Source organism: Bombus pyrosoma, linkage group LG4 (assembly GCF_014825855.1).
Source record: "Bombus pyrosoma isolate SC7728 linkage group LG4, ASM1482585v1, whole genome shotgun sequence".
Classification (NCBI taxonomy): domain Eukaryota; kingdom Metazoa; phylum Arthropoda; class Insecta; order Hymenoptera; family Apidae; genus Bombus; species Bombus pyrosoma.
This window is the reverse complement of record NC_057773.1, coordinates 14,546,852-14,570,300: the sequence shown is the minus strand read 5'-3', so window position 1 is coordinate 14,570,300 and position 23,449 is coordinate 14,546,852. Positions and strand designations below refer to the sequence as shown.

Below are 23,449 nucleotides of genomic sequence, written 5' to 3'. Positions count from 1 at the left end.
AATGATTAAATAAAAAGATTTGTTACATTGATACGTCGTTTATTACACCTATCATGATATTTGTTGCTTACGATTTTGTCCTTCTTTCACATTTTCATTCGGTACGTTTTAATTTCGATTTCTTCAGAGGCGCAATTAATACAAAATATTTGAAATATTTTCATAGTACACAAGCGAATTCATTGAATCAATTATTTCAAGTTAGCTCGATCCGATCTCGTTGATTATTTTAAAAGATAATGAAAACGCTTTTCGTAACGCCTTTCTTAAACGAATAACATTACAATGATTCAGGATCGGTTAACATATTCGGAACGTTACTACTAGTTAAACGAATAACGACCAATTTAACAGCAACAAACGTAATTAAATATATATATATAAAAGTATATAACAACACGTTTTGCGTACAAATATAGTCGTATCGAAAAAATTTTAATTGCAAAATTCTTTTCACATGCGCTACACATAAGGCACATGGTCGACGATCGCTATCCTTTTGAACACATTCACTATCACTGTATGACAATTAATTGCTTACGACGTGTTTCAAGAGGCCTAGTGTTTTACATATTAGCTTTCTGTTTCTTAAAAAAAGAACATATTATCTAAATCCTGAATTAAATTTACGCATCGTAGTTAAAATGGAGACGTCTCTGGAAAAAAAAGCTAAGAAGGCGTTATTACTAACGATACAATATCAAATTTGTTGGTCTACGAGTAGTTGATCAACTAATAAGCAGTATAAAATATTATCTTGTTGTAAAATATCTTTGTTATATTATATAAAATAACCGGTATTGTTTAATATAGCGAGCGTGCAAGATATCGTTCAATTTTTCTACCTTTTAAATGCATTACTTTTGCCAGACGTGTCATACGGTAGTAGCAGAAATACAATCATGAATTACAAAGTATAGTTTTCAACGCGTTAATTATAGAATAATAATCATTTCTCTTTTCGACATTCTATAAATTATTTAACGTAACTAAATAGAATCATGGTGTGATAGACGAAAGAGACATACATGTATCAATGTAAGAATTACTTACTATCATTGGTTTACGGACCAACGCTGGTGTATGGCGTTCACCTATCGAACAGCATGCTTGATCGAATTGTGATAAATAATTTATAACGCTTCATTCTCTGTATGTACAATTAAATAGTTTAAATACAACACACGGTTCTACTACTTGTATTACAGTTATTATGCGTCTATTAATAAAATTAATAAAATGATACGTATTATTTTAATTATTACAATCAAATGGAAAATTCACATTTTCTTACGAGGTGAAATGTGTTTAAAAGATCCCTAAAACAATGCACGACTATGAATTAATCAAATATAGTGAATATATGAATAGTTTTATGCATTATCGATTAATTTTAGCCACGTGTGTTATCGCGAGACAAATACTTTTTGCAGTCTTATGTGATTTTATGTGATTTTATGTGATTTTATACACACGCATTATCTACAGAACACGGTAAACAACCTTATAGTTAAACATACAAAGTGGTTAATAATTGTTGATTCATACAAGAACAAAGAATATTACGGGGGAGGGAAAAATGAAAAGTAAAGAGTATTTGAATTTTTTAAGCGAGCAAGAGTATTGATTACTTTGGAAATTACAATCTTTGTGGCTTTGTTCTGTATGTATGTACTTTTTTCTCTCCTTTTTCTTAAACTTTTTTCTATTCATCAATTAAAAATTTATCGTTCAATCCTGTTGAATTCTTGTTAAATCATGTTGTTTAACCATAAGAATGGTTAACCATAAGAATGGTTAACCATAAGAATGATTAACCATAAGAATGGCAACGAAAGACAAAGTGCGAAGAAACGTTTAATAGTGCAAACGATTCTATCTTACAACAGAATTGTTGTAAAATAGGTTTCATTTATCATCTCCAGAGATGAAGTTGAAGAAGTTGTTAACATTTGTTATTAAGGCAATTAAGAAGGTTAAATTAAGGAATTAAATGCAAAAGGAAGTTATCTAAAAAGAGAAGTTCACGTATTCCTTTACTTTTCTGCTTTTCCCTTTCCTGCTTTTTCTTATTCGTCCGGAATAATTCTACTTGATATGTATTTACAAATTCTATAATAAATGAGCAATTGACTTTCCAAGATTCTCATTATGTGCATACCTTTCAGCGCATCTATTTATTTCGTTATATATATATATATATATGTATAGCTATAACTTTGAAGCTGTTTGAATAAATGAGAAATTTAGTGAATGAAATTGAAATTGAAAGTGAAAGTGAAAGTGAAAGTGTCTCTTCTAGTTAAATGCAATTAATATCTAGCAATTATGCTATGCAACTGTTACGAATATGAATGATCAATTAGAAAATGTTGTTGCATATAATCCGACGAACCGGCCAATTGACATATAGGCAATGAAAATCATGGATATGTTATTCATAATATGTATATAAAAATACAAATCAAGTGTGATCGATTCGTTCATTTATAAATTCTACGAGAAACAGCGTGCGTTTGTAGATTTCGTTGGAATGTTGGCCATGCTTTCGTCCGAAGTCGGATCTATTTAACTCGCGATAAAATAATCATAGTTGTCATTGGTATCTATAAATGAAGAAATCGATAGATCGATGTAGCACACATTCACGCTATATAAATTTCTATACGAAACTAATTATAAAGTAATTCTAAACATTAATTATAGTAGAACGGCACTTGGTGATCAATCACTTTTCTCCTCTTGCACGCACATGAATAATTTAGCGCAGATCATGTTGAAATTGTCTGCAAAAAGTAAACAATTGTTTGGTTATATAAATAACGTATGCTCTATATAATTAATATTCGACCAAGATGAAACTATTTTCTATTTTATGTTGATAAACTTGCAATTCCTTTCTAGACTGCAGACATTTGCTCGTTTGCGTTGTAGATTGAACGGAGATGTATAAAAATACAGGAACAACGATGTAAAAATATAATATATATAATATATATATGATATATATAATCGTAGAGATTTATTGAACATTTATTGAAATCTTTGCAAACAATGATACAGGTATTTGTAAAATGAATTATTTGAATATTCGCTACTTCAGCGTTAATTCAGCGCGATTATTCGACTTTTGTTTGATTACTTGTTTACTCGTTGTAGTAAATAGGCAAAATTCTAAATAGCAGGCAAAATACTCTGTTAAGAAAAGAATCGGTAGAGAGCACTTACGAGACGATCTGATAATCCATTTAGGTTTCTTTTCCCAATAAATGAAGATGCAATACATAGGAATACCAGATAAGATGATTATCACTCCTACTCCCACTTCCCATGGAGACACGTAGCAGGGGAATGTGACCAGGAAAGCGCATATTATGAAAAATATAATCGGCAATACGATAGACACCTAACGAACAGAAAGAAACAACGTTATTTATTTATTTATTTATTAAGTTCGTTATCATTAGCAATTTCCATCAATTTTTATGAAAATCAATTCTTATTCTACATTTTAACGAAAGTATAAGACAAAGTATGTTTTTCGAATGAACAGATTGACAGATGATTGCACGATTCGGTTGTAAATGAGAATCGTATTTGTTCGTTTGCTTTTTATTACGATAATATTCGTCACTGTATTTTTCGATTATTTCATTCGAATTTCGTTTATCATGTCTCGGATGTTTTATACCGGAATCTGGTTTTAGTTTGAACCGATTTCTAATTTATCACGAAATTTATTACAATTCTAATTTAGGCGATTGAATAATTCTAAGCAACTCTGCCCGATACATAGCATATTTATTGTATATTTCATTGTGATTTTTTTTATGGTAATATCGTATCTTTGGTATATTATGCTTTATTTGGGTTATTATGGAATTATTACTTGTGGAATTTTGCATCTTCGAATTTCCTCTAAACGAATAGAATACCGCGCTGTAATAATTCTAGATAAAATACGGAGGAGGAAAAATTTGCAATCTTTAAATTCTTCGCATACCTTTATTGGTCGTTGGCGATCGGGACTTTTGTAACGAAGCCAGAGGAGGCCAGACACCGAGAGCGTAGTGAATAGTGCTTCAACGAAGCTAACATAATAGATTAGCACATAGACATCCTCTATGATCAAAAGTGCCAGGGTGATAATGCACTAGAAACGGAAATTATAGTTTAACGCTTGAGCCAATCCGAGTACAACAGCGAGAAAAAAATTAATCTTTTATATTTTATTATTTCCTAATTATAATCAGGAGGATAACAATTACAAGGAAAATATGTCGGAAAATGTGCCGTTCGACACATATAAATTGAAAATAGCGAAAGTAGCGTAGCAAACGGTGTTAAAAATAATAAACGTTTAATAGTATGTTTTATGTTTGCAATTATTTCGATACGTATAGTTTGACTTTAGATATAATTATTTTCATGTTTGTCGGCTGCGATCACTCGGACGGATAAATTATAAGCAATATCGTGGGATAGTCGAAACGGCGAGAAAAGAATAAACAATCGCCACGTAATACAGATACAAATGCTGGTCGAGATAAACGTATTATCTGTCAACTGGTCTGTCAATTGGTCTGTCAACTGGTCTGTCAACTGGAGCCGCATACGCGTATCAAAAACAGTCGAGTTTTCCATCTCGTACGTTTCTAGTAGACGAGACTAAAACGAGAGAAAGTAAGTAAGTAGTAAGACGAGAGAAAAATTTATCCTTCACAATCGAATCGAAGTATCTTAAGCGCCGAATAAAAGTACAGCAATGATACTTACGAGAAAAATGAGCGACGGCATTGGCGTTAAGTTTCTCACATTGATGAGAGCAATGGCAGCAGGCAGATGTCCATTGCGAGCTCCTACGAAAAATAATCGCGACGATGCGAAAATTGCTCCGTTCAACGCCCCGAACGTTGAGCAAGCTACGAACAATGGCATTATCCAAGACATCACGCCCAACAGCTTGTCGCTGAAAGTCTGCGCAGAACGACAAATTTATAAATAAACAAGTTGCTTCTACTTATCGCGAATTTTTTTCCCTTTCTTTTTTTCTTTCTTTATCCGTACGATCGAAAGAGTGTAGCCGAGGATATAGGGAATTGTTTCGTTCGTTGGATATTGAAAACGAGTAAAAAACGCTGTAACGCGTAACTATTATCTTCCGAGTCGAGTTCGCGACAAAGCGTAGGAGGCAGACGCGGTAAAACGATCGTAAATACCGTTCTTGTTTCTTTATTGTCTGTCTATCTATCTATCTATCTATCTATCTATCTATATATAGGTAGATAATACTTTACAATAGAATGCTTTTGCACCTTTGAAATTTACCGCTACACGTGTTCCACATACGATAGAACGTTTCGAAGCGCGTGTGTTATACGATATCTTTTACCGCTTTTAGGACCATAGTAGCTTCTAGTCGTAGAGTCGAGGTGTAGTTTCTGAGCAGTTCCGTTCACTCGTAGCTTCCCTGTTCTTCGTAGCTTTCGCGATACGTAAAAACAATTGGAAGCAAAGAATCGCTTGATTTCAATTTTAGATTTCTACCTTCGTTTAAAACGCCTTTAAAAATCTTTCTTCTTATTTCCGGCGTTTCTTGCCTTTCGTTTTTTCCTAAGGAAAAATCACCACCAGAAAATATTACGAATCAACCTCGAACGTATTCGCGTTCGCACGACGTTTCCCAACGTTACGTTTTATATTTCTAGCTACTTTTACGGCTCACTTTCGAGTTTAAGCACGTACAAAAAAGATTACACGAATATTTTGATTATTCGTGAGTTAGTCGGCCGGTATACAAGTTTTAACATGCTCTGTTGTAACATTTTTTTTTCGCTTTCGATATGTATTTTTTCTCTGATACGATCGGCTTGTAGCTGAAGATGCAGTTCGAAAGAAATTCAAACTACCGAGAAATATGAAAGATCGAAGGATAGAAAAGTATATATTCGCATATCCTTGGTATAGTTTGATAATTCATAGCGCGTATTAATATCGCCGTATTAACGCCGTATTAACGCTGTATTAACGCTGTATTAACGCAAACGTTAATGACGCCGCGCGATGCTCGGGTCCGTTGACTCGGCAGGCAAATAATTGGTCGCAAAGTAACTAGAACGCTGTGTAACGCCGTGGCGTGAAAATATCCGCGAAAAATCGGATCGGAAACGACGCAGCAAAATTAGATACGCGTTTGTATCGATAGATGACGATGATTTTAGCCGTTATACGTGCATCCATTTTCTGGAAAGTAATACGCAAATTTATTGGGAATAAGAATAAAGCAGAGCTAAAAAGGCGACAGTGGCACGGAATTTGCAAGCGGAGAATTTCCGGATATATTCCGCGTAGCAGCGAGCGTAAACGGCGGTGCGAGAAAAGAGGACGTAGAAACGCAGGCGGAGACAGAAGCAGAGAGCTACGCGCTATTCCACGTAGTTACCAAAACGAAAGTTGCAGGTTTTTTTTTTTTTAACCGTGTCAAACCAAAGTCGTATGAAAGAAACATTCGTGTAAAGACAGGACCAAACGTATCTCGAATTACATCAAGCGCGATAGAACTTGGCGCGTAACGTAACAACGTTCGGAGAACAAAATATTTAATCTGTATCAGTAAGATAAGCGGATCTTTCTCGTTTCCATGATAATATATATATATATATATATCTCTAACGTACTACATCTCCTTTACAAAGATAGCAGAATAGGTGTGTTTTCGATCGTCAATGATCGATAGGAAGAAAATTTTCCCAATGTCCAAGAAACGTTCGGTTCTGAAAAAGCAAAATAAATTCAAAATAAAGATAAACTTACGACAGCGACAGCGTTCGATGCCAGAATTTCATCTTGCGTTAACACCACGAAATAAGCAATGTTCGCCAGGACATAAATCACAGTCACCAACGGCAATGATATGCAAATCGCTCTTGGAAGATTTCTGCAAAAATGATAATTATATATATATATATATATATATATATGTATCTTTTTTTACATCACGTTATCGAGACGACTTTCTCGATTCGCTTATCAACGTTCCCTCCGCTTTTGTTACGTATTCGTTTCGTACTAGGAAAATCATGTACTTGAAAATTTACGTCGAGAAGCCGTTGGTAAATTTTCTATGAAATTGACATTTCGGCAAATAACTTTTGTCATCGTCGTAAAAGATTTTTCTGTCTAAAAAATCAAGTCCTACTGTTAATTTCGTAGAAGGAATTACGTTCTTGTCGTTAAAAATACAATCATCGATACAATTTAAATGTCATTTTTAACGATATTTGAATATTTCTTTAAATTTCAATATTCGCTTTCCGCTTTTAGTTACTTAACGAAAACAGGTGTGTATTTTCTTCTAATCTTTCCTTCGTTTAAACCGTCACTTTTATCGATAACAACAATCGCGACAACAAAGACTCGTATAAATATCGACGAACAAAAAGCGCAAAACACGAATCGCCAAACTAGATTTAGAAACACGAAAATCTCATTCATGTTTTAAATATAAAGTACGTAAATATCGCTCGCACACACGATGCGTCACTTTTACTCCGTAATTCTACAAATATCTTTGTTCGCGATGTTATCGAGAAGTTCGTTCCACTTTCGTACTCGTTGTTGGTTGCTCGGATCGAACAAACACGCCGCGCGAAAAATTGAATCGCGCGAACGCTGTTGAACGCTTGCCGCTTCCGTCCGACAGGATCGTATCGTTAAATTGCAAATAAATCGAATAACGATGGTTTTGTTCCCTTCGATATAATCGTTCTAGTTATAGCCGATTCTTACCACGACTCTACCAAATCGATTCTCGAAACATGTTTCTTCGCCTTGGAATTTTTAATCCTACAGCTATAGGTTAGATCGAGAAGAGTCTTTTAAGCCGATAAACAGACGTCTAACGCTGATATATATATGATATAGGTAGATAGATAGATAGATGACAGCGATGGGAAGTTTGCGCGCAACGTGGATATATTATGTACGCAGGATGCTCCCCTGCAGTACACCTTTATACGGTTGTTATACGTATAGGAAAAAATTGAGATCGCTTCGAAGACGCGAACGCGACCAGATACGGAGCTTCGGTATCGAACGATGTCCGTTTATCGCTTTAACGCTATTCGATTTCCACCGTGTATACGTTCCGATAGTAAAAGTTGATTTCGCGTCAAGAGGATCGCTTTTGGCATATTCTGTACTCCTGCCGGCAAGTCCTTCGAGTATCGATCTATCAGGGTATAAATATCGAGCGTAACAGGTATTGTACCGCATCGCGAACGATCCTCGTGTACGACGGTCCGGATCTGGCTTGTACAACGGTTCGTTATTGTCTGACGAGCGGGGCCGGAGCTCGGCAGAGTTCGCAACGTATCCGAAATTTGTCTTATTCGCGCGAATCGTCCAACTCGGGACCAACGAATCGGCAAATTTCTGCGAGCCCAGAGACCACCAGGGGAACATCCTCTACAAAATGTAAAAGTTTTCATCCCGATAGGAATGATGGTCCGCTGCGGAGTAATCGCTGGACATGCATAAAAGATACATACTCGTCGAATCGATAACCTCCTCCTTTTCGAAGTCGGTTAAAAAGACAAGAGCTGTCCTCTCTCCATGTGCCGCGCGCAGCTTCAACTTCGTATATTGTTTCGTTGTGCGCTAGAGGTGAGACGTGTTTTTCAGTGATAAGATTCGGTTAAATATATTTCTTAGGGACAGGTAATACGGATAAAGGAGAAGGAGAGCGATATCGGATACGGAGAGTTTGCGAAAAGGCTTAGAGTCTCGCGGCAATCGATAGACAGTTTACGGACCGAACTCGGAAAGAAAACTCTGGAAACGGACGACGCACGATAATATATTTGCGTGGTAAATGTTACCACGAATATATATAGGGAAAATATCGTATCGTAAAGACGCTTGTAAAGAATTAAACGAGATAACGTTTCGTGTACTTTGATTGTCCCTGATTCGAGAGCTCGATCGTCGTACCCATTACTCGTCGACCTAGCCTATCGTTTTTCATCCGAACGATGATTCGTTATCGTTCGTACGTAGATCGAAAGTTCAGAGCCGTTGGGCGAAACGCTCGTACACGTTGGCAAGCAGAGTATCGGGACGACGGCGTTTACAAGGAAGAATGTTTTTATCGAAGTAATAGGACTTATTGCCAGCTACAGCTATTTTTGCAACGAATCCAACGTTGATTTCTATTCGCCTGCTAGGAGAAATTTCCTAAAATCTTTAACGGAAAGCTAAAGTTTCGGTGCATCTTGTACGACCTTAAATATGCTTTTCGTCCTGCAATTTCGCTCGTATTTTTGTATAAGATGGGAGATGATTCGCCGATCGGCACAGCGAGTAGGCGGACAAAATCAGTTTGCAGTAAAGCCGGTTTTTTACGTATACTTTTCACGGCTCGTTCTACGAGCTGCTTTAGCCGCTTTAGTCGGTGAAAAACAGTCACTCGCACAACTATTTGCTAAATTTTACGATATTATACGATATTATTCTTTTAATTAATCGTAAATTTGCAATGTTAGGTTGCGCCGAGTTCCCTCTGTTTCAACGAATATGTACTTTATAACGTACTTTCTTCCGTATCGAGTGAATTTAAGAGGATAAATAAATCGTTTCGTTTGCTCGATAAATAAAGATTCTAGTAGTTGAAATTGCTGCTTCTTCGTTCTAAACATTCGTACTCGTAATCTCGAGAACGAGCCGAATAAGGTATAGTACATCGCACGATCGAATCAACTTGTCTTTAGGCGGCGTTTCGTTAAATCGGTCGTAATCGTACGAAGAGTCTCGTTCGAAGAAACTACAATTTTCTCTCGGACAACGTTCCTCAAACCGTGGGAAATATTATCAATTTTAGCACAACACAAAGTTACGAAGTTAGGAAGTGGAAGCTGCGCGAAAATGCCCGCGAAAATGCCCGCGAAAGCAAAGGGAACGAATCTTGTTTCTTTTCTTGTTTATCAACTGTGAAACACTGTGACTTCTGACGGAGAGAAAGCGAGAAAGGAACGTACTACGCTTGCGATCCAGGCTCTTCGTAGAATTACGAAGGTGACTTACGAGTCGATTGGCTTCGATCGGTCGATTATTATTTTAAGTAAAGAAAGTTTTTCCTTCGTGTTTATGGGAAACCGAAGAACGGTTGTTCGGGGAAGAATTTTGAAAAATTCTATCACGCCACATCCCGAAAGATAAAACATCGACGATCGAACATTTCAGAAACCAAACTGATCGATTTTATCTTTTTATAGGTATGTTTTTTTATAGGTTTTACGTGTTGGTCTTCGTCTTATAAGGTACAATTCCGTGTTTCATGTACCCCGCGTATAAATTATATCGAGATAATTGTAATCGTAAATATTAATTATCAATTTAAATATTAGAAAATACTTTTCGATGTATGGAGTTTGATGGCAAAAGAACGGAGCGAGGCTGGCAAACGCCACTCTGTCGATTAACACGCGTCAAAGTGGCGATAGAAATAACGATACGTTACCTGTAAGGATCCTTTAGCTCCTCGGTTACGTAATTCAGATAATTCCATCCGGAATAAGAGAACAGGCCTGAATAAACGGCTAGAGCGACGTAGCCAGGCTGGGTATTGGTTCCATGCATGGGATGGCGAAAATTTTCCGTGTGACCCATGCAGAGCCACCAAAATCCAGCGACCATGATGATCACCAGGGCGAAAATCTTCGTTCCGGTGAAGATATCCTGCACTCTGGTCGCCCATTTCACGTTGTAACAGTTAATGGCTGTTAACAAGCCTGCAACCATATCGATCGGATAATATTATTCATTTGGAATCAAAAGGGAATATAACAATTTTTTCCCATCTGTTTATTTACGTTCATCGGCCCGTCGTCGGTCTTTATTTTTGTACTACGATATAAATTCACAAGGACGTACGCGAGGCTGCAGCAACGCTATCATCGCCGACACGATGGATGAGGCGATGTTTCTAGTTTCAGATAATAGCGATAAAATATAAGGCTCGATACGAAGTGTAATTACGTTGTTATTTATTACGCAAACCCGTGGATTTGAAAGGCTAATTCGAAACTAGTCGATATCGTAGATGCTAATCATTTTTAATACGCAGCTGTGGCTATACGCATACGGGGCTGTAATTCGAAGGATCAGCCTTCGTTAACATATTGCGTATAGTATAAACAAAAGATAAGAGTTGGGTTGAGTTAGCTTTATAGATTCAACGAACGATACCGACGCACGTGGTGCTACGGATGCACGCGGAATTCCCTGTAACGTTACCGGTGGTTACTCGCAAATATCTCGGCGACTAAGGCCGAGCCGTGGTAACGCGCAAAAGTAAAAGTTGGTCGAAATCTAAGCTACCGTCAGCTTTCTAAGTAATAACATGTACGTTTCTAACACCGTAATAAAAGAATTCTCGATTCTTTTAAACGTACGACGACTTGCCAACTTGCCAACTTGCCAACGAAATTTTCCAATATTTTATGCGCATAAAAACGACTTTCCCATAGGGTGTACAACGACTATCGCGAGAGTGCACGACCAGTCGCTACTATACTCGATGTTTGCCACAATGAGGAACGTTTATCGTTCGAAATATACTTCTTTTCCTGCCACGATTACCTTCTCGTAGCAATTTGTCGTAGAAAATTTGTTTATTACGCGTACTCGAAACGAAACAAAAGTCCAACATTTTCGAAAACTCGGTATTAAGAATTTTCGACGACACGCGGTAGATCTCACAGCATACGCGTTAGCGAATAAAGGTCGCCGACAAGTATGTATAAGTAATTAATGCCTGCAACATTAATATCCGTGGAAACGAAATTACATACAGACAGGCGAACGTTTGAACGAAACGCGTTAGAACTGCTACTCGAAAGTACGCAAATATTTCAAATCGTCCCTGTAATAACGATTAATAAGTACGTATTGGCGCCGGTAAAATTTTATTCGGGTAACGGACAGCGAATAAGAACGAGGGAAGAAAATTTATTCGCAAACGATGAAAAAATATTCCGTCGGATAAAAGTTTGATTTATATCGTTAGATCGCGGATGTTCGTGCAAACGTGTATCTTTTCCACGTGCATAGAATGCGAACGGACAAACGAAACCTAGATAGATTAGATTTATTAAGCGATCAGAGAGAGTTTTTATTTCGCGATTTTCGCATAATGCACGTGTGTTGCATATCTATGTTGAAGAACATGTGCAAAAAACGTATTGCGTATCGCTTACGCTTATATATCGTGTCGTATATTTATCCTAATCGTTTGAAACGCTAATAACAAAAATATATATTCAATGTCAAGTACAGGCTACATGGAGTTGCGTATTTGCAATATGGTATATCGCGCAAGACGCGATACTTGTTTCGAATTTGGAGCGGCAATCGATTAAATTAATCTTAATTTCCGTTTATCCGATAATTACCATAACTATTGGGTAAGTATCTATTACCAAATAATTCTATCGTAGATAATATCATCGTACGTATCATAAACCGATATCAAACATACGGATATTTTACACATTTTATGTTTTATTTATATATTCGTAATCTGAAATCGCATCGTTGTTTATTGCAAGTCGACGCGCGGACAAACTCGAAGAAAGCGTCGCTGCCTTTTCCTAAGCTATTATTTCGGTACTTGATTTTTACGATCTTTTGTCTCTATTTACGTTAAATAGGAATCATCGATCGCGTTATACCAAAGCGAAAACACCGTGAAAAGTAAGTTGACGCTGGAAATCATTTACCTCGTAAACGTTAAATGTTACAAAGAACGTTATATCGATGTCCTTGGTAGCTTCTAAAAATGTTCTTGACGCGTGACATTTGCGATTATAAGTAACGTTGTTACTCGCAACATGCCTAAAAGCTAGAGAATATCGTCGTCGTCGTCGTTTAGTTTCATCTACGATCCGCCCGTTTCTTTTCGCGCTGTGTTACGTCTCGATCTCGGAGAGCGAGAAACGTTGGATTACGATATACCGTACGCACAGGATACAGTAACGCGATCATATATCGCGCATCGTCTTTGAGTTGCCGTTGGAACAAGCATAATTATAGCGATTTGTTCGTCGCCGCGGAACTTTAAATTTTTAAACGTCACCATAAGGACGATAAAGAGGAACGAGCCTCGCGTTTTCGCCCGGCAATTTCGTGACACTGCGCGCTATTCCCGCTTCTCTCCAGATATTGATATTCCTTTTTGTTCTCCTAAATAACCGATAGCTCGAATTACGATAATTATTTACCTTCCTACTGTTCGACTGTCAAAGTTTCTTCTTATACGTAATACGTGAGCGATGCGCAATGAACGATACGGCGGTTCGCGGAAACGTCGGCGCAGATGCGAAATTTCTAAACCTTTTCGTTCGATAACGACCTTTTCCTCGAAAGATGGACGAACGAACGTCGATATGGTTTTTGTCAAAATTCGCCAGATTCGTTTGGAGGTGGAAATATTCGTTTGGAGGGCGCATAGAACAAATTTATGTGGAATCGTGCGCCCGATAACGTTCAAGAGTTTAGCGAACTTTCGATTCGAAGAGATGGACTTACATGTGATAACGGCAGCGAGTAGTCGCACCGCTGCGTACGGAGGAACGCAACCGTGCCAAACTGGTTGCAAGATGTATTGTGCGAACGTTAGGGCTGTGATCGCGTTTCCAGTTGGGACCAGCACGAACAATGCCACGTAGAGGTAGAGGAACGCCGGTAGGGGTCCGAAAGCGTCGTTGATGTAAGCGTAGTCGCCTCCAGACTTTGGGATCATGGTACCTGTATTCAAAAAAATTCAAGTATTTTTATTTCGACGGAGCAACGTTGTTGATACGAGGCTAGGTTTAACGTTTAACCTAACTAGGTTAAGGTAGCAACGTTTAACTTTCCGGTCCAAACAACTTTCTTCCCAAAAATCGGTACGCTCGATATCTCGAAAACTAATCGACGCCGATCCTACCTACGCAAGATTAACGAATTCGCCTTCGGAAGCGCTATCGATAGCGAACGATATTACCAAAGACCGGTTGCAAGCCAGAGAAATCTCGTGCGCTTATATCGTATTATATTTATCTATGCACGCTATGACACGATATAGTCGCACAACTTTGATAACTTTGATAACGCGCGTACACAGTGGCAGCTGGCAAGCAACTAGGATACGTGAAACGCGTAAAAATACGATGTATCGAATGCTTCAAATAGAATACGGGTTGTAATATCGGTAAATGACATTGACCTCGACATACGACCTTGGATGTAAGCTTCGCGTCCCAAGTCGTTCCGCGTCGTTACACCGTATATATCTAAATGACTCTTAATAACGAAACCTAACGGTGCAACGGTGAAAGATTTCGGTGTTTAACCCGCGAGGTTCCGGTACTATGGAGTTCGATCGTACTATAAAGTAAGACAAATTGCATCAAATTGAAACAAACAACGTGCAAAACATTCGAGCGAGAGCAGTTAGCGAGAGATCGTAAGCGTTCGATAGCGAATAATCGCGTTTAACGTAACGCGTTGAAACTCGTGGGCGATCGGGCGAATTGGCCCCTTACGTTTCAATATTTAAACGCGATAGAGAACGTCGGTGAAACGTTTAAATGCGAAACTTTGAAACTACGTCCAATTAATACCGGTTTAACTATCCACGTGTCACTTGCAACGATGTAAAACCGAATCTCTCTTCGCACGACTAGATATATGGTAGTTGGATCGAATTTTTTATCGATGCCGATTTTGTTTAAACGTTCTAAGCACTTTAAACGAATATCCGACGTTATCGAAATAAATCTCTGTTCGAATAGAATTTCTCTTATTTCAGTTGACATAGGTAGGTGTTTGAACGTTCGTAGTCCGTGGCATACGGAATTTCTACTCGAAAATTCTGACGCGTAAATCTAAGTAGTACGTTGCGTCGCGTAATTTTTATTTATTTTATTGACTTTGGCATCCTTGATCTTCGTCTTGCTGGATCAAAAAGATGAAACATCGACGACGATCGTTTTCGAAGAAAGCTATAAACGTCTGCAACGACGTAACAACACGCTGTATCTACGATAGGAAAAAGAGTCTCGAAGAGACTCGATAAAATCAGCTGAATCGCTCGCATCGGTAATTCGATCAAGTATCATTGACCCTTTTCTCGGAGTCACGGATCGGGTCACGTTGGTCGCGTGCCACCACACATTTTAATTACATCGTTCAAGTACGAGAAACGAATCACCCGTTCTCCAACACGAAGAAAACTCTGCCCCTCTCTCGTATTATCGTATTATACTTTGGATATTCTATACATCTTTACACACCGTATCCATTCCGCGGAACTTTATGTAAAAGATGGATTTTACAATTCGGTATGTCGTCAGATTTTACATCCGTCGTATGTCTATCTTTTCGTTTGATTTTGCGGTAAAAAATGTGCCGTTGTATCGATATGTTACACGCGATACCGCGATAGAGGTCAGGCGTATTTTTCGATAATTTTATGAAACAAAATTTTATCAAAATCGATCCGCCGCGTTTAGGTGTAACGCTTTTTATAGACGCGGTCGCATCTACGCACGGATAAATAAAGTCCTTCGTTAATCCTTTATCGCTCGACGATATTCAACTACAACGTTCGTCCAACGATCGAACGTTCGCGTATTAGAAGCAGAAGCATTCGTTGCCAAGGAAACGTCGTACATTTTCGACGGGAGATCGCGACAATACTCAAACGTTTTCGCAGTATCTACGAACGTAACGTGACCACCGTGCCGCATTATTTTCAGATAAATCTTTCGCTATATTCGTTTCACTTATATACGTATTTGTACGTATTCTGCTCTACCGAATACATCTCTTGCGAAAGTTTGTAAGCGTCTCGTGGACGTGGGCTGTGAACAGAACGGCCCAACTTACGGCAGGGCGCAGGGGCTCTGAACGAAGGCAAACGACGAATCATCTTCTCCACTCGGCAAGACGAAATTATCACTAGCGATAAGACCAAGTTCGATATATACTCGTAAAACCGAATCAAACTCCAAGGTTCGTCTCGTACAGTTCGAATGCTACTCGTTAAACGCAGGAGCTTGTTACAAATTTACTTTTGAGGGTCGTTTCTCGTTCGGATTTTAATTTTTCATCGATAAAGTTGTTTTTCGTATCGTAAATGTTACTTTTGATCGTTGCTTCCCCTTTAATTCATATACACGTACGTACGTACGTATGTATGCATGTATGTATGTATATATATATATATATATGTACAGTTAGCAGCAGTATAGTTAATTTTCGTGACATTTTGTATCATTCGAATAACGCAGAGATATCGCGGTCCAAGAATTTTGATCGCTTTAACGATAGGACATTAATCTTTTATCGTTTAAATAGAATAAATCTCCGTTTTAGCGATACCGAAATCATCGTCATTTCAAAATTTGTTTCGTCTTATTTACTTTGTTATTCTTGGTTAAAGCTGGAAGCATCGACGAAAAATTAAAAAGTAAAGTGTAAAATGTTACGATGTTACGATGAATTGTAAAATATTTACTGACAAATTTCTATCTTCTTGGAAATTCGTCCAGATTTGAAAATAATAATCCGTACGATCTGTCAACATTTGCTGGCGAGGCGTTCAGAGCATCGTTTTCCGACTATCGTGGAACACGTGTAGTCGAGCGTCGTTACCAGTTTCCAAGCGTTCTATCAATTGCGGTCGTTCTAATTATGCTTTTAGTTCATCGTTCTAGAGTCTGCACTCTGAAGCGTCTTGACGCACGGTGTATCAGACGAACAGATATGTCCATTTCTAAGTTAAAAAAAAAAAACCGACGGACGAAGAAAGAAAGGTACCTTATCACGGGGCTGGTAAATGGTAAATGGTAAATCGTAGATTTAAGTTACTTGGTAAAACACACGAGAGAAACACGTATTTTGCTATTTAAAAATTACTGTATTCAGATATCGCTGTATACGAGCTGTTGAAAACTCACATCGACCAACTTCGTAAATTGGAACATTTAGGTTGAAATTTACCTCGCGACGATTGACGGTCGTCCGATAGCACAGAGATACGTACAAAGAGTCAGAGCTAGAGAGCGAGAGAGCGCGCGAGCATAGTCGTACGTTAACGTGTAAGCAGACGCGCCGTGGAAATAAAAAGGAAACGTTGCATGCGGGCGTCTTCTGCTTCTATCCTCGTCTAATCGGGCGTATACGTTGCCGGTGTTCGTCGATCGGTGTTACACTCGTGTATTTATCGTAGGATCGTACACGCGTTATTAGACAAGGACCCAAGAGGTCTCTATCCTTATATCGCTTTTTCAACTCGCTGGCGCGCTCTGTCTTCGTGTTTCTATGCCCGATAGCTGCACCTCCTCGTCCCTATCACGTTCTTAGCACGCGAGTGCTTTATCGACGTCTACTGACTTTTGTCGCCCGACTACGCGCATTGTACACCGCGGAGGATCAGTTTACTTTTCAAGATGTCGCAAAAAGAAAACACCGGCACGGTGAAAGTGATCAGAGTTTAACTCGTGATCTACGCTTGTACAAAAATAGCTTTCCTAATTGCGTTTGTCCATCTCGTTCAGCGTGTACAAGACCGATAAAAGTGAGTTCCTTTAAAACGGATCTTTTTTCAAACGAAACCTTTCCGCTTGCTTGGATCTGTCTGTTAACGTTTACGAAACATCGCAAATCCTTGAAAGGCTTTTTTCAATAGAAAAAATAATATGCGTGTGTGTGCGCGCGCGCGCGTTATAACTGCAGGCACATGTTGAGTTCCAACGAGCTGATCACACACGGTCGTTCCGATTCGAAGGAAACACCAATTTCAATTTTCAGGCCGTAAAACAACTTTACAACGACGAGATGCTGGAATTATCGAATTATCGTAACGAAGGCGAGACTCGATAAGACTAGAGAGAGAAGGATTCGCGGAGGATTTGAAGAGGACGAGGATGGAGGAGGCGATAGAACACCTGGCTGAGGGCTGCGGACGCGGGAGTGCGGGAGTGCGAGGATGAGCACGGAGGTCTTTCTGGACGACGCAGGAACGAGCCTAGAGAAAATGAAAAGAATTTCGAGGGACAAGAAGGAAAGAGGGGTAGGCGCAGAGGCGAAGGGCCGACGGGAGGAGGAAGGAGGACACCGGAGGAGGGTCGGGGGACAGGAGGAGGGAACGGCACGAAAGAAAGGGGTAATAACAGCAGGATAAAGTGCAGGTTTAGCCTGTAATTAGAAAGAAAAACAGCTACCACAATCTCATCCGGAATAAACAAGAATCATGTACGTACGAAATATCGATCTAATGCATATTCGTTATAAAAATATTGTTCCGTTTGTTTTGCATTACCATGCGTTTATTCGAGCAACGCAAGGGCATTCGCATCTTCTTCCGTAAAACAAGAATACGACTGATTTAGAAAAAAAATTATTATTCGAGTTTATAATATCGGATTTTTTTCTTTACGTTTAAAGATGAATTCGAAAGATGAAGCGTTACATGAAAAGCCTATCCGATTTTCTTTACGTTTCTTCTTAGCTATACCCCGTCTTATGCCACCTTCCCCTGCGTACTTTCGTACGACTTCCAGAATTTGATACCGAAAACGAAAGGTGTGAGGAAAACGCGTAGATGATAAAACAGATTATTTTTCCACTTCGCTTTTTCCATGCGATACCGGAAACAGTTACTTTAAAAGGTTCCAACTTTCACTTTTCTTATCGCCGTTACATCGAATCTTATTACTTTCAAAATGTTACGATTATTGTGCTACTTACGCATAATGCGGCCTTCGTTAACTCGCGTTACAATGTCGTCATGCAACTATTTCGCAAATATACTGCGTGTATAATTCAAGTATATACGTGTGATAATCAGGGGAGAGCCGTGCAGTACCGATCAAAGTTAGTTCTGGCTCCTTCCTTCCAGATGTTAGCTCTTTTGTTCGAATAAACGAATGACAGAGCTCTAGAGCTGATATTTTCTTTCTCGCGTGAGTAAATGAATTTTTTCTATTAACTATACTATATCTAGCCTATTAAGTGTAATCGGTCCCAATTTCGCAATTTTCGCAGTAAAAGTCTTTAACTATTTAATAACAAAATAACGATTCCGTCTTTTTTAAACGTTCGCTAGAAAAACATACAGAGGAAATGGTAATGATCATGATTAACGATAAATAAATAAACGACGAAGGTAAAAAATTTATTGTAAACAAATAAAAATTTCGATCCTTAAATCAATTAATTTTTAAATTATGCTTATAAAGTCGCGAATGTCTCGATGAGCTATCAAGAACAAATTGAAAAGCAAAAAGGGTCTCATCTCGTCTCATCTCGTCTCATCTCGACCATTAGTTGCCGAGATAACGCTCAGTTTGTATGCGCAGGATCAATTCTTTGTGCAGTAACTGACGCTACTCTCCGGTCGAGACAGCGCGCCCCAATCGCGCTCTCGGGCCACTATAGCTCGCCGGCATACTTCGACTTTATTAACCTATTATTGGCTCGTTTCTTGTTCAATTTATACAGCAAAACACAAACAAACATATTTAAAATCGTAGCAATGGAATTATGGCCAACAACAAGGATAATTTAGAGCTCTATTTGCTGTAAACTGGGCCAATCGAGTCCCCCTTTCGAATCGATCGGCTTGAATAATAAAAATAACGTAAGAACAAGAATAATTTAATCGCTTCGTGCTTAAATTTTCAAATCGATTTAACGTCTTAAAAATAGACCGCAAGTGTCTTAGAGCAGCTGTTACTTTCTAAGCCAATTGACTGGGGCAAAAGGTGATGCAAGAGTCGAAAGGTCTGTCCACAGACGTATACTGTCGCGAATAATAAAATCAAAACGTGTAGTAATTAATAAAAAAGGACACGCTTCGATTCCTTTCGTACAACATTCCTGCTAAATAATAGCTACATACCTATTATATGCAATTTTTTCCCTCAAATTGCATATAAATACAATACACTTTACATTTAATATTTATGTCACATTCTATGTTACGCTGATATGTATAATGTATAAAATACTAATAACGCTATATTACCAGGATATATACGCGGTCTATATTAATATTTTAAATTCCTCTTCTAAAAAAGCATATGTTTGAATGCATATGTACCTTCGTTAAAAAAGATAAGAAAAGAAAAGAAAACAAACCATACGTGTACGTTTTTTCACCATGTCACCGCTGATTAGCCGTGATTCGCGAATAGCCCCACATAGATCATACGGACGCAACGCGGACGATCACATCGGAATTTTAAATTAAATGTAGGAAATATTTCTCGTCGGTAACATCTGGACTGATACATATTTAGTACTCACCGAGTTCCGCGTAACACAGTGCACCGATCAGAGACAAAACACCGGAAAAGATCCAAACTATCAAAGCCTGTCCAACGCTGCCGCTATTTTCCAGCACACCCTTCGGCGATACGAAGATTCCGGCGCCAACGATAATGCCGACGATAATCGCGACACCGTCCAGCAAACCGAGTTCTTTTTTCAATTTCACCGCATCGTTTTCATGGTTGATGACTTTCGTGACCGCCAAAACTTGCTTCTCCATTGGCGCGATTTTGTCCGGCATCGTGTGCACCGCTTTTAAAATTACTGTTCGCGAGATACTCGTCCGTTGATAGCCGAAAAATTACTGAACGGTGCGAGCATACCGAGAGACGGCACACGCCTGATACACGTGTGAAAACGACAAAGAAGAGGGAAGAAATATACGTGCACAGAGACAAAGACACCGGTTCTCTCTCGCCGCGTGCCGTCGTTCACTCAACGGACACACGTGCGCGACTGCAGTCCTTTCTACGGTAGCAACACTGTCGCCGCCTGCCGGCGATCGTCATTTCCACGATTAATACGCGAGTAACGCGAGTAACGCGAGTAACGCGAGTAACGATGGGACCGATGCAAACAAGATGCGATACACATTTTTCTTATATTCTGACAATTCGATTCGAATAAGCGTATGGAAAATCCATACAAAGTCGCGGACGACAGTTATCGTGACACTTACGATTCGAAGCTAAGAAAGTTGTAGTGTAAGAATCGATATGTTAGTTTGAACGATTTTCATCGTGAATAAACATTATAAATGATTACGATCTGTTTGGTTACCAATGGTAACCATTTAACCATTATCCATGACGGATATGTATTCTTTTTCAGTTACCTACGATCATTACCGACCACGGAATACTTTACTGATTACGTACAGGATAAAATTAATTTTTTTGAATCGAATTACCCTTTAATTAGTTATCGTACTCTACAACTAGAAGAGAAAAGAAACGGTGTAAACTTTTCAAGCTATTAGAAATCGAAGGGTCGAAAGAAAATTTTCGACAGTCATCGATGATGGTTACTAGTAACCAGAAAATGTCAGTATCGCGGATAATGGTTGTTCGTAATCTTTTATATGCCGATTTTATCCTGTATGATTGTACTCCAGAAAGTTAAACTCTTTAGCCCAAAAATTCCGCAGTTTTCATGATGAAATACTCACGTTGCGTTCGTGCTCAGCACTTGGCACGGCTTATAGTTAGGTTATTTAGAAAATCATGAATAAAGTAAATTATCGTTTTGCCAAGTAACAAAGAGTGTATTAGAATAATGAATACATTATCAAAAGCAAATCGAAGTTACAAAAAGAATTCTAAAGTTTTTTTTTTTTTTTTTTTTTTTACAATTAAAATGCCAATTCAATAGTGCAAATTGAATAGAATCCAATAACGTAAATCGATTAAGAAGAAATTACAAATAAAATATGTACGGCGTTATCGCGACTTTGGTCCTTAATGGGTTCCATAGAGTTATTAAATCGATATTGATATTTTCGTACAAGTATCGAAGAGGTATCGATTCTTCTTGATAGCTGCGTCTTTGATACAATTCGATGCAAGATCGAAACTTGTAAAATGGTACCCAGCGATAAATAGATTGCATATATCTATGCATTTATAAGGGATTTTAAAGTGTAAAAATGTCCAGAAGGATATGCATATAACTACAACAATCATGTAAAACTTGAATTTGATAAATATCGATGCGGTATCAGTCCCAACGTTATTCGTAAGTTTTATTTTCACATACCGTTCTTTTTGATTAAAATCACGATCAGCTGACGTTTATTTTACAGAAGCGCGGGAGCGTTCGCTCAACGTACGTATATATATATATAGATATATAAATATGTATGTGTATATGTATGTATGTATGCAGCGTTCTCTCTCTCCCCCCGCCCCCCTCTCTTTGTCACTCTTTTAACCGCACTTGTTATACGTGAATAGCGATATTCCAATCTTTTGTTTTCGAAATCTGCTCCATAATCTTGTTGTAATTTTTAGCTATTACTATTGGAGTTATAAAGTTCGATAGTTGGATAATATAAATATTACCATCTATAGATTTTACTAATGGTATTATAATTTTTAGCTGTATTGTTATTAATATTATAAATGTTACTATTTGTAGATATATTACTATTTGCGTTATAATTTTGCTGCAATTTTTAGTAGACTTTTCGTAGGCATTGTCATTAAGTTGGGTAGCTTATGCGATAGAAAATAACTTAGAAATTGAGAATTGATTAGCGTTATAAGTAAGCTGCGGAAAATATAACTATGAAATTGAAACTTGCGTGAAAAGTTGTTTCATCTATTAAATATCATAAAATGTACAGTACTTTGGATATTTTATACATTTCTGCATATTATGTGCATTCAAATCCAATCGCATCTAATCCAATTGTATCCAATCTGTCAAGTACGCGACCTGTACTAACACGTAAAAAGTATCACTATTACATTCACATATTATCATTATATGTCACACTTTATATATATCGCATTTTATCGACCGATGTTTCCACAAAGTTGGCACTTCGTTTTGGCTACATTTGAAACCGCGACAAAGCACATGAATTTCATTTGACACAACCGCACGGTGCGTTAATGCCACCCATACTGTATGCTAATGTAGATATCGTGTCGAAACCCTCGGACGAGACATTGCATTAGCGTCGGCTCTACGTCGAAAGTTAGCTGTAAATATACAAATACACGTTATTTCAGTGTAAATAAACCTTCGGACGAATATAAATGACGTAAATAATAATTATTCCGAGATATCGTTATCAGAGAAAAAAGAAGTTGGATACATAATTCATATTGGTAATATCGTGGAAATTCACAATGATTTATATACGCACACACACTCACGCACACACGCCCACGCACTCACGCACACACATATACTTTTTTAAATATATCGCATGTAGTTTGATTTCTTTTTTACAGGTTATAAATATCTTATTTAGATCGGATTGATTTTATTAGAATTTGAGATCGAATGATTAATTCGGTTTGTCTGATGTTTGCAATGGTACATTTTATTAGGAACAAATTTTGTA

At 38.1% G+C, this 23,449-nt stretch overlaps 1 protein-coding gene and 1 long non-coding RNA gene across 9 annotated transcripts; one reads left to right on the top strand and one right to left on the bottom strand.

Moving 5' to 3' along the window:
• Positions 1–22: 22 nt before the first annotated feature.
• Positions 23–23,086, bottom strand: LOC122566504 (large neutral amino acids transporter small subunit 2). 7 transcript variants are annotated; one of them, XM_043723858.1, is made up of 9 exons: positions 22,132–23,077; positions 20,353–21,064; positions 13,585–13,803; positions 10,517–10,787; positions 6,814–6,937; positions 4,777–4,977; positions 4,004–4,153; positions 3,229–3,406; positions 23–2,786 (listed from the first exon to the last, which is right to left on the bottom strand). In XM_043723858.1, exons 2-9 carry the CDS (start codon positions 20,615–20,617, stop codon positions 2,725–2,727), a joined length of 1,470 nt encoding a protein of 489 aa, XP_043579793.1. In that variant the 5' UTR covers positions 20,618–21,064; positions 22,132–23,077; the 3' UTR covers positions 23–2,724. The 7 variants fall into 7 exon arrangements, with proteins under 7 accessions (XP_043579793.1, XP_043579794.1, XP_043579795.1 ...); XM_043723859.1 differs by having other exon boundaries at positions 20,353–20,868; XM_043723860.1 differs by having other exon boundaries at positions 20,353–22,812; positions 22,898–23,077.
• On the top strand, positions 17,479–19,541 carry LOC122566508. 2 transcript variants are annotated; one of them, XR_006316543.1, is made up of 3 exons: positions 17,479–17,620; positions 17,854–18,208; positions 19,404–19,541. It is a non-coding gene; the product is annotated as an uncharacterized LOC122566508 (long non-coding RNA). The 2 variants fall into 2 exon arrangements; XR_006316542.1 differs by having other exon boundaries at positions 17,854–18,297; positions 19,404–19,521.
• Positions 23,087–23,449: the final 363 nt, after the last annotated feature.

Excerpts from the sequence above, each read along its gene's own strand:
- LOC122566504 (XM_043723856.1), bottom strand. The coding sequence starts at position 20,617 with ATGCCGGACAAAATCGCGCCAATGGAGAAGCAAGTTTTGGCGGTCACG. Across the intron at positions 13,804-20,352 it reads ACTGTGTTACGCGGAACTCG|GTACCATGATCCCAAAGTCT; the intron begins GTGAGTACTAAA and ends TTTTGAATACAG. Across the intron at positions 4,978-6,813 it reads CATCGAACGCTGTCGCTGTC|ACTTTCAGCGACAAGCTGTT; the intron begins GTAAGTTTATCT and ends CGTTCTGCGCAG.